An 11,293-nucleotide genomic window follows, 5' to 3' on the forward strand; every position below is an offset into this window, starting at 1 on the left:
GACTTAGATAAAATATTCTTTGGATCATTACATTAATTAAAATTCTATCTAGGACATTGGAACTTAAGTGGGACCATCTGTGACCCCTCCTATCTTTCCTGAGAATTCAACTTAATGTAATTTTTTGAAAAATATTCTCTAAGTAGCTAAATAATAATTTGTTGAATAAAGGGTCAACTCTTATCCAAGTGCTAATGTTTCATTCTTCTTGTACAGGCACTTTATTAATTACTTCTAAATAAGAGGTTGTGTTCCTTGTAAATATTTTCAATAGCTAATAATAATAACAATATATATATACAGATATATGATATGTATTTATATATTATTTCTTATTAAAGCTTATTTAGGACTAAGATTAAGATTATTTGTTTTTTTTTCTAAGTGCTTTAAATTTTGTATCTAAACCCTTAAGTTTGCAAACCTTAATTAACCCAAAACCCTACCACATTTTCCCTCTCCACCATCGCACCTCCATTAACCCTTCAACCATCACCCTTAAACTCCCAAAAGCTACCACACACCACCGTTAAATCGCTCAAAACCACAACCTCTATTTTCCTCAACCACCTACCACCGCACCTAAACTATCATCTAAGGCCAGCGCCGCACCTTTCAAAACCACCACTCAAGCCACTGTTGATCACTCTACACCGCTTGCTCCGATGCTTAGAGCCCGTTCATCTAACACCATTCCACGAAGTGAACAGTTGACTATAATGGACATACTGCAGCACATGCATTGGCAACAACAAACTTATTAGCGATATGCAAAAATATGAGATGATTCGATCAAAGAGGCATTTAAGAAAATATTTCATAACCTATTTGTTTTTGTGCCTAAATTTCCAGACTTTATATTTGAGTCGTGGACTCCACTGTCGAGGAAGGAACAAGATGACTCAAGCAAGAAAAAAATGATGAAGCAAAAGCTAGGTCGGATATTGAGGGGTCTGCAAATAAATAAAAGGGGGTCTTTACTTTTTCTTTTCTTTTAGGATATTTTAAGATGTAATTTCTTTATAGGTTTTCTTTTTAATTTTTATTTCTCGCATAATAAACATTAAGTTGGAATCATTAATAAAATTGAACAAACTGTGCTTTATTTATTAAAATTCTTGAAAACAAAGAAGTGTGGCAATGAATATGTACATGTTAAGGATTGGATTTATCTAGGAAAGGCTTGGTATTTAAGCAGTCAAATTTGATTCACCTCCCTTCCCTGGGATTCTACCTGGTGTCCAGTATCCATTCACTTTTTTATTTTTGTTCCTTCAATCTTTCATTTTAAACAATGATGACATGTTTCTACTAAGTAAGGGCACTAGAAATTAAATTTTTTTTAATTTTTTTAGGATTTTTTTTATTTTTCTAGGTTCGTTAAAATTGTAATTTTTTTCTGATATTTTCGACGAAAATTAATTTTTCCCATCAAATTATGATTAATTAAACTTTGCTCGAAAATTAAATTTTTGTCTAATTATTTTAGCTTTTGTATATACAAAATTTCATTATTTCAATTACTTTTATGTTAGCTTAATTTTGACAAAAATGCTTATATTAGTAAATGTGTATAAATCAAACCATGAAATTTTATTCCTTTAGTAAAATTAGGTATGCATGAGGTTTAAGCCTTTCGTATTGATCCAATAACTTTCTTGAGGCAAAATCCTATGAGGCATAACAGTTTCAAAATGATTTAGGCAAATTTTTATTTGGATCGTTTGAGCCTTTTGAACCTACCCTATTAAAATTTATCCCTTAAAACCCCACTTTTGAATTGAATGACCTATGCTTTTAAGTCCTTACGTTAAAACGAACCGTCCCTTATTTGAGAAATTACTCATCTTGATTTTTCTCACCGAACTTTCTACTTAACTTATTTTAGGATATTTTATGTCTTTAAGTTTGGGGAGTTCGAAAATAGTGTTGGGAACATAAAGTGTAAAGGGTGATTTTATGCTTGGAAAAAGTTCCCTTATTATATTGTTGCCTTAAAAAAAGAAAGAATCTCAATTATTGTGCAAAGAGGCAAAATAGGCATATGGTTCCAAAATTGAGAAATACGGAATTGGGTAGTCAAAAGGATGATTGTGTAGTTTCGAAGGCCTGAGGTAAGTTGAGTTTAAAGGTATTTAGCCCAAAATTTCTATATCATTTTCCTACCTTAGAACCTAGCCCCATTACAACCTTACAAAAGACCTATTGATTTGAGCTGTTATGTTTGCTACATTAGTGGAGAGAAATTATTGAATTCGACATATGAATGCATCAATTAGACCTAAGAATTGCTAATTAGCTTAATTAAGGGAAATAAATTGATTGGAAAAAAACTAAATACACCTCAATTAGGAGAAGACATTTAGTTCATCTCGTTGTTAACATGCTAATAATTGAATGATATATATACTTAAGTTCCATAGTAGCAGAGTATGTATTTTTTAACATAGTTTCACTGAATGCATAACTATAGGATAGATTGATTTTTTGAAGGGAATCTCTAAAAAATTAAATTCTTTTGTAAGTTAGCATTACTCGGGATGAGTAATGAATTAAGTTTGGGGTGTGGAAACTAGAAAATATATAGACTTTTTAGCACTTTTTGATTCGCAATTCATGCAAATCTCAAATCCTTTTTATCATATTTTTGTAATTTTATTATAAAATATCTAAATTGGAAAATTTAAAGACAAATTTCTATTTTCAACTATTTTTATGCTAAAATTACAAAATTTTGTCAATTTCAAGCAATTTTACGTAACGGAAGAAAAATCAACCGCAAAGTCATATTGGGAAAAGCAAGTTACTAAAGCATCTTTCAAAGTATTGGATAGCTAAATACTATATAGACATGGACGCCCCCAAATTAGCATTCTTGGACTCACTATAAAAATTATTTGATACAATTAAAAATTGTGTTGATGACATTGGACAGCCTGATGCAAAAGAAGAGGCCCGAAGTATCCAATTGAAAAGGAAAGAAGCACAAGCCCAAGAGTAGCCCAAACCATCCATTTACTTGCCCAAATCATCAAACAAATCTAATTAAAAATAATTATTAAACAGCCCCTAAACTGTTCAACAAAGCCATTCCAACCCCTCCAATTTCTAAGCCTTCCATTTTCAAGCACCTGACTAAATTTAGCAAAACCATTCAACCCCTCTTTCCTCAAATCATGGTCAACCACTAGAGGAAGAAAATCAAGGCTCTCCCATGCTATTTTTAGTTGTCCTATACTAGTACAAATAGGACCCTAATTTTCCTTTCAGAAGCATTGCATTCATTCATCCATTCTTTCTTCATTTCCTTTCCATTTATGTTCTCTTTTCTCTCTTTTCCATTCTTTATTTCTTCCCTCTTAAAAAAGAGTCTTGCAGAACCTTGAGAGCAACCCTGTTCAGCTATATTGAGAGTTTCTTAACTTAGTTGTGGCGACAAGAAAGAAGAACAGAAAAAGGAGCAAGCAGTTTATGTCTCAGAAACTTCCAGAATCGACCAGAGTTTCTTCTTCCCTTTTGATCTTTGTTTTTGTTCAATTCATAAACATGATTTCAACTACGTGTTTGATTTTCAATATAATTATGATTGCTTAAACTCGATGTTAGAATGATCTGATTTCCATAGTTTGCTTTATTCAATTATGTTAAAAGGTGTTCTGTGCTTTTAATCTATTTATTCATTTAAGTAAAATCACAATTAAGTTTCTTATACATGTTTAAGGTGGAGAAACGTATAAATTAATTAATTAATCTAAAAAATATTTTAATTAATTGAAAAAAATACTTGTATGGTATAATATTTTATCATGTATGGATTAAATCTGTAATAATACAAAAACTATTATTATCTTACATATCCCTGTAATATGTTTTGCTTATGAAATTTTAAGTCTATTAAACATAGAAATATGTGAGATATGTTTAGAAATTAAATAAGTTAAATATTTTTACTCAATTTTATTAGGGTTAATAAATGGTCAACGTAGATAGAAATATGTGAGATATGTTTAGAAATTAAATAAGTTGATTATTTTTACTCAAATTGATTATGGTTAATAAATAGTCAATTTAGCCACAGAATCTCCGTAATATCTTTTAACAATGTGAATAATTCTAAGCTAGGAAGGATGGTTGTTTTAACACAAGCATGCCATTGTCATAAACTTTTAAAACTGCATTTTTTGTGTTTATTTTTAATAACATACTTAGATAATTTTTATTTCATTAAATTAGCTAGTTAATTCACTTTTATTTATTTACACCACATTTTCAACTCATATTACTTTTCCATCACCAATTTGTTCAAGTTCTAATTTTTCACAAAGAATTGCTTGGTAGTCCTTATGAAGATGATATTCGATAATATCACTTTATTACTTTCCATGACTGTGTTCACTTGCATATTTTTTTCGTTCCAACAAGGTATTTATGCCTCTAGCAAGTATCGATACCAATATCAGCCTCTGGAACTCCAAAATTTCAATTTTTTTGTGAAGGTATTAATACCTTAAGCCTAAGTACTGATACCTTATCTTCAAAATCGATACCAAAAATGATACTGATATAAAAAAATGTATTCTATTTTGAAAATTTTAATTTTCAAAGCCCAGGTATCGATACTAAAGGATAAGGTATCGATACCTTGAGTCAAAAATGTTAAAAATGCTTTGAAATTTGCTATAAAAAACTTTGCAAAGCTTTTAAGACAATTTGACTACTTTGAAACATTTTTAATACAATCCAAAATCCTTCAAATAACCCTATTTATAACCATAATTCTTATCACAATCATTTTATAACTCCAAACTCAAGCAAACTAATATTAAATATAATATATTTTCACATAATTCGACTTCAGAAAAGTTCATCATATTAACAATTTAGTTCTTTCAAGTTTTGAACCTACATTTACCCTTATGTACATATCATTCTATTTTCAAAATATAAGATCATACTATTTCAAACTTGGGGATGTGATGGAATGAGCAGGTCACCAACCACTTCTATCTTCTCTTCCGATGTCAACCTACGCTTTAAAGAAAAACACGTTAAGCTAAAGAGCTTAGTAAGTATTACAAGAATTTAATCACAAATCTTCATATTATAATGAATATATATAATAACCATAAAAATAATCATGCTTACTCTAGATACACTTACCGATCTGCATTTCACATACAAAGCCCAAGTAAACTTACTAGAATAATTAGAACATACGGAATAAAAGTGAACACCGCCGAAATGGATAACTGATCATCGTCAAAGCAGATAACTGAACACTACCGAAGCAGATAAATGATAAGCATACAAGGTATTCCTTAATGCCATGTCACTAATATCCTAATAGTTCATATTCTTCTATTTGGGCTTAATGACAATTATAGAACTTCCAATTTTTACCAATTAATCCATAGACTCATAAATTTTCACATATAACTTCATTTAACTTCACATTTTTTTCTCACACACACACACACACACACACACATAGAAATATTAATATTTATAACTCACTTTACTAATTAATTCACATTCATGTTCTTATACAATAATTTACTATCTTTATAATTTAATCATTTACTTTACTCCTACACTTCAATTTAAAAATTATTCATCTATTTATCAATTCCTATTATAAAAATATAAATAATTAAAATTAAATACTTGCAATACTTACAACCCAAGCTTGAATATTGAGTTTACTTCTTCCTTCACTCTTTGGCCACACTTTTCCCCTTGTTTACAAGTTGGTCCTCTTCTTTCTTCTCTTTCTCTTCATTAACATAACAAATACATAACACCCTCTTATTAAAATCATAATTACATAACATATTCATGCTTAAAAAATAGAAAATAACATGAACATCATGAAGAATTTTCATCTCTTACCTTGAACCCTTGTTACTACAAACTAACCCTATCTTTGTCTCTCCTTTTAAGTGACTATCCAATCTCTTTTCATGAACTAATGTAACTACCTTGATCTTCTCTTAATTTGGTTGAGAAATCATGAAAGAAACTTGAAAAAACAAGCTTGAAGGACTAAAAAATGGTAAAAAGAACTTAAATGGAATAAAAGTAAAAGATTGGCTTTGGGAGAAAGGAAAGTAATGGTGGGTTTGGAAAAGAAAGATAAAGGCATTTTCACTTTGTTCCTTCTTCTACACTCTTAATAAAAAAAATCTCATGATTTTTACTTAAAAATGGCTAAATTGCTACCTAGTCCTTCATCCTCTCATCTTTACACTTTGACCTAATCATTAACCATAAATATCTTGTTTTACTAATTACCATTTTGGCATTTAACATCATTACAAATCCCAAGCATTGTTCACATTCTATTTGGTAAAATTTATTCTTAGTGCTTCCTTGTTTTCCACCAAATACTATGTTATTAACTTAACTTTTAATTTTCATACATTTCCCCACTACTTTTCATTTTGCTACAATTTAGTCAATACTATGAAATAACTTTTTCCTATTTTAAATAAGTTTCGATCTTTCATCGACTCTAACTATATACTACACTATCACACTGATATTCCTGATAAGTTTATTTCCTAAAATTTTCTAATTCTCTCAACTGAACTGGCCATTGTACTACCCACAAGTTACATATGAGGAACCCTATATTGATAAAGGGTTTGGTTTTCCCTAGTAGAGATGTTTTAAAAGATTCAATTAAACAAAAACGGAGGGTGAGTAGGTTGGTGCATCCATTTCTTCTTCTTCTTCTTCTTCTTCTTCTTCTTCTTCTTCTTCTTCTTCTTCTTCTTCTTCTTCTTCTTCTTCTTCTTCTTCTTCTTCTTCTTCTTCTCTATCGTTCTACCCGTCTCTTCTCTTCTCTTCTTTGATGGTAACAAAAAACACAATTGTTGCTTCTTTTTAAATCGAAAAAATTGGGTTTTAGGGAAAAAATTGTATTTTTATTTTCATAAAAAAATTTAACTTTTCTCATCCCAACTAGACATCCATGTTGTCATTTAAAACCCATTTTAACTGCCATGTCGGACTGTCGTTTGGGAGCTAATAAATTTTAACGGTAGAATGACTATTTCGTAACAAAATGATAACGTAAGTGACTAAAACGTGACATTTCAAACATAAGTGACTAAAATGTAACTTGAGGCAAACAAAAATGACTATTTTTGTAGTTTACCCAAAATATAATACATAAAATACACTAAAAACATTAAAATAAGTGTTCCCCAATAAATTGAAAATACAATTAAAAAAATATTTATACTTAAATAACACTAAAATAGTTACAATTTAACAAGCAAATACCTCTAAAATAATAGCAAAATTAATAATAATATAAGCGCTTGTACAATATCCAAACAATAACAAAATGGTAGCAAACAACAACAAACTAGCAGCAAATAGTAGCGAAAAAAAATTAGGCAAATTTAAGCCAGGCTAGATAAAAAAATCTTATCCGAGGCTTAGCCCGTTTTCCTTATTTTCTGTCCAAGCCTATTTTTCAGACTTATATTTTTACCAAAATCTTTCCACTTTTTGAGCAAACCTTCGAACTTAAATGGATGACCCGGTCCATGATGAAATCTATTTCCGGCTTTCCTTTCTTCCCTCCCATCATCAACTTGCCAAATTCTAATTAAAAAGAAAAAAGAAAAAATAGTTAGTCAATCGTTTGAAGGCCAAACATCTACTGGCCTCTCAATGTAAGGCTTTTTCTTATACATGAGGAAGCCAGGACATAAGATCCAATGAAGCTATCCAATGTATGTTATAAATTAGGTTTTTGTACTTAGCTTCGCTCGGGATTTAACAATTAAATGTAAATAAAATAGATTTATAATACGAATTATTAATTATTATTTAAATAATTTATGTAAATAAATTTAAAATTACCTTTGAATAATCAATGATAAATTACATAAAATGAGAGCTAACAAATAACCCAATAATTTTATGAATTAACTTATATATTTAAATAATACTTTAACTCCCTGAAAGATATTACGCCCTCAAAACATGTAATAACGATGGCACAGAGTCAGTTGATTTTCAATATATTATTACTATTTTCCTTTATTCCTTCTTTCCCTCCCCATCTCCCCACGTTCCAGTTCAAAAAACCAAAGAAGTAAACATCACCTGTCACGGAATAGAAGTCCAATGTTGGTTACTTCAATATATACTTATATACATATCTAATATTACTAATAAAATTTTTGATTGAATTAATGTCATGGTAAATCGTGTATTAATTTGATTATAAAATTATAAAAATAATTTTTTATATTTAAAATAAATTATATTATTCGAAAATATTTTAGTCATTTTAATTTAAAAGAAAATAAAAATATGCATATTGTGTGATTTGTACCAATGTCAATTAAATTAGAAAAACTTTAAATTTATCACTCAATCAAGTCTTTGATTTTAATTTTTTTTATGTATTTTAATTTTATCATCCACCTCCATTAATTGCATATATTATTTATTGTATATTAATTTCAAACACGTTTCTATTTTCTAAATACATGGTAAATGGGTGTGATAAAATATAAAAGATTCTTAAAATGGGCTTGACGTAGGTGTGCTTATCCATGCTATGGACTAAAGTCACGCTAGTTGTTTAAGGATTGTGATTTGGATGTATGGAAGTAGAACAAGCAAAATAAGGCTAATTTGGGCCAACCGAAACACAAATTGAACTGCAAGGATTTTAAGCCCAAAAAAACAGAGTGTACAATCGAGAGGGCTTGGAATAAAGGTCCAAATCCAATTAAAGCTCATGAAGTGTAGCTTAAATTTCATAAAACAGACTACTACTCTCGACACCAATTATTACTGCTGAAGATCACCAGTCCTCCTTGCACACCTGATGGAATCATCTATTATCATCTTCAAATCACATTTATATTCAAAGCCCTTTTCAATTAGCTTGGTAGACCCCCACTTGGTATCTTCTTTTGCTTCATCCAATTTCCTGAAATCCATTTTCCATATAAAAATATATATAGATCATAGCATACAGGAGAAACTAGATACCACTCAAGATGAATGATTTGGGATACTTACTCTGCTTTAACATTAAATTCTGGGTAATGCAGTTGATAGCAACCAGCAAGTTGTGCTGCCGAAACAAAAGCGCTGGCAATTAAAAATCTACCGCTGATGGAAGGCTTCTCCATGCAGAAAATATGAGCTTCACAAACATCATTTACGTGTACAATCGGAAGTTTCCCCAGCAGTTCTTCCGCGTATTTCACACTTCGGTATGAACGCGCGTTATGTGTAACTTGCGAAATGAAAGCAGCCACACTTCCAGGTGTATAAGATAAAACAGTATCTCCTCCAACAATGCCACAAGCTAGGGTTACCACCTTCATTCCACCATCTTTTTCACTGCTCCCATACCCCAAAACTTCTTTCTCTGCCAATGTCTTTGATACTGTGTAATCCTACCCGGCCCCCAACAATTAACATACAGAATTCTTAGCTATCGTGATCTGATATATTGTTTTCAAGTAATAAAATGTACAACTTGCCTTAAAGAAGCCATTAGAGGAAGCAAGTGAAAGATTAAGGGCCGTCCAACAGGTTTCATCTATGGAGTCCTTGTAACCACTCCCATCGTCTTTCAATGGCGATGCAGCACAAACAGAGGCTGTGTATATTAATCGTTTCACACTACCTGATTTTATACAACACTCTGCAATACTTTTTATTGCAGAAACTGCAGCCTCACTCGTGTTTTTAAACTGTTCAAAAATCGTCAAAACCGGCATGGTTCAAAGTTTAAACTATAAAGAGGATGAAAAAGTAATGTCACAAGAGAGAAACCTGAGAAGCATCAGAGGGTTGCAAGGGAGTCGCAACATGGAAAACGAACGTACAGCCATGAATAGCTTGCTCAAACTCATTTGGCCTGTTTATATCAGCTTCAAACAAAACTAATTCTGTGTCCGCATGAGGAAAGCTCTTAAGGAGTTGAACCTTTGAAGCATCGCCTGTAATGGAAATATTGCATTAGAAACACAATCAAACACGATGACAGAAATGGAAGAGAAATACTAAGCGTACCCAAATTTCTGAGGGTAGCGTGGACGGTATATCCTTTCTCCAGTAGCTTCTTGACCAGTGAAGAGGCAATGAAACCAGCGGCTCCTGTAACGCATACCCTGCACTTACCCTTCTCCATTGCTGCTAAATTCTCTCTCTTATCCATGTATATATAGAGCGTAAAATAGAATTAATCATAGAAATACTTATTTATTTAATTTTAATCTCAAATATTATAATTTATTAATTACGGAAATTAAATTTATGTCAAAGTATACTTTTAGTTATTTTATGCAAGATTGAGGATCAACTTATTGAAATATAAATAAAGATGAAAGTATAATAAAATATATTTGTTATATAAAATTGATAAACTCCCTCCTTCCCTTTCTTCCCTGCCAAATGAAAACAATATAATAATAAATAAAAGTGGCATTTCTGCTAGGATAAAATGTGTATCTTCCTTTTTAACTATTTTATAGAGAATATAATCAAAAGACGGGATTTACACGGCATTGCGAGGAGAAAAACAAGCCTATGGAGGTCAATAATTATTTCACTAAGCTTTGTTTCATGCAGCTTGTCTCTTTTTGTTTTCTTCCACAATATTTGCATCGCCTCGATTATGTCACTATATATGTTTCAACCTAAACCTTCCATCAAACAAATCTCTACCGTAGATTATTTCATTAATATAATCAGGATGTTTGCATTATTATTTCAAAAGTTGAATGTGGCACTGTAAACTGGATTAATCAAATATTTTTCCTTCATACCTTAAACTTTGTTATTAGTATAATTCATACGTAATTTAGAGGTTTAGATTTTGTCATTTTCAATTTTATATTTTAGTCCTGACTTAGATATTACATTCATTGAATTAAAATATGCTAGTTTTAAAATCTTATCCAACAAATATATTATTATATATATATTTATTATTGTCATATAATACTCGTCATTCTCGTTAATGAATTTAATAGTTTAGGATTTAAAATCCGAAAAGTATAAATAATAATAATAAATTAGAAAACAAAGATAAACTCACAACTTAAATTAGGGGACTAATAGTACAGTTTATTTTAATGAATTTAAATACTATTGCTTGGCTTTGGATTAAAATTTTAAATTTCTATAAATATAAAATTCAAAAATAATTTAACTAAACTCATAATTTACAACTAATGGTAGGGTGATAGCAAGATAAATTTATATTTTTTATATATTTATTTTTTTCTAATTATCAAATAAAATGCTA

General features: G+C 30.2%; 1 protein-coding gene across 1 annotated transcript; it reads right to left on the reverse strand.

The window, feature by feature from the left end:
• Positions 1 to 8,634: 8,634 nt before the first annotated feature.
• On the reverse strand, positions 8,635 to 10,479 carry LOC107948529 (putative anthocyanidin reductase). Its single transcript, XM_016883113.2, has 5 exons — positions 10,057 to 10,479; positions 9,817 to 9,983; positions 9,522 to 9,734; positions 9,052 to 9,434; positions 8,635 to 8,959 (listed from the first exon to the last, which is right to left on the reverse strand). The coding sequence occupies exons 1-5, from the start codon at positions 10,199 to 10,201 to the stop codon at positions 8,818 to 8,820; spliced, it is 1,050 nt and encodes a 349-aa protein (XP_016738602.1). The 5' UTR covers positions 10,202 to 10,479; the 3' UTR covers positions 8,635 to 8,817.
• Between the last annotated feature and the right edge of the window lie 814 nt (positions 10,480 to 11,293).

This window comes from Gossypium hirsutum, chromosome A07, assembly GCF_007990345.1.
Source record: "Gossypium hirsutum isolate 1008001.06 chromosome A07, Gossypium_hirsutum_v2.1, whole genome shotgun sequence".
In the NCBI taxonomy this organism is placed as follows: domain Eukaryota; kingdom Viridiplantae; phylum Streptophyta; class Magnoliopsida; order Malvales; family Malvaceae; genus Gossypium; species Gossypium hirsutum.

Excerpts from the sequence above, each read along its gene's own strand:
- LOC107948529 (XM_016883113.2), bottom strand. The coding sequence starts at position 10,201 with ATGGATAAGAGAGAGAATTTAGCAGCAATGGAGAAGGGTAAGTGCAGG. Across the intron at positions 9,435-9,521 it reads CCTCTAATGGCTTCTTTAAG|GATTACACAGTATCAAAGAC; the intron begins GCAAGTTGTACA and ends GGGGCCGGGTAG. Across the intron at positions 8,960-9,051 it reads GAATTTAATGTTAAAGCAGA|GAAATTGGATGAAGCAAAAG; the intron begins GTAAGTATCCCA and ends AATGGATTTCAG.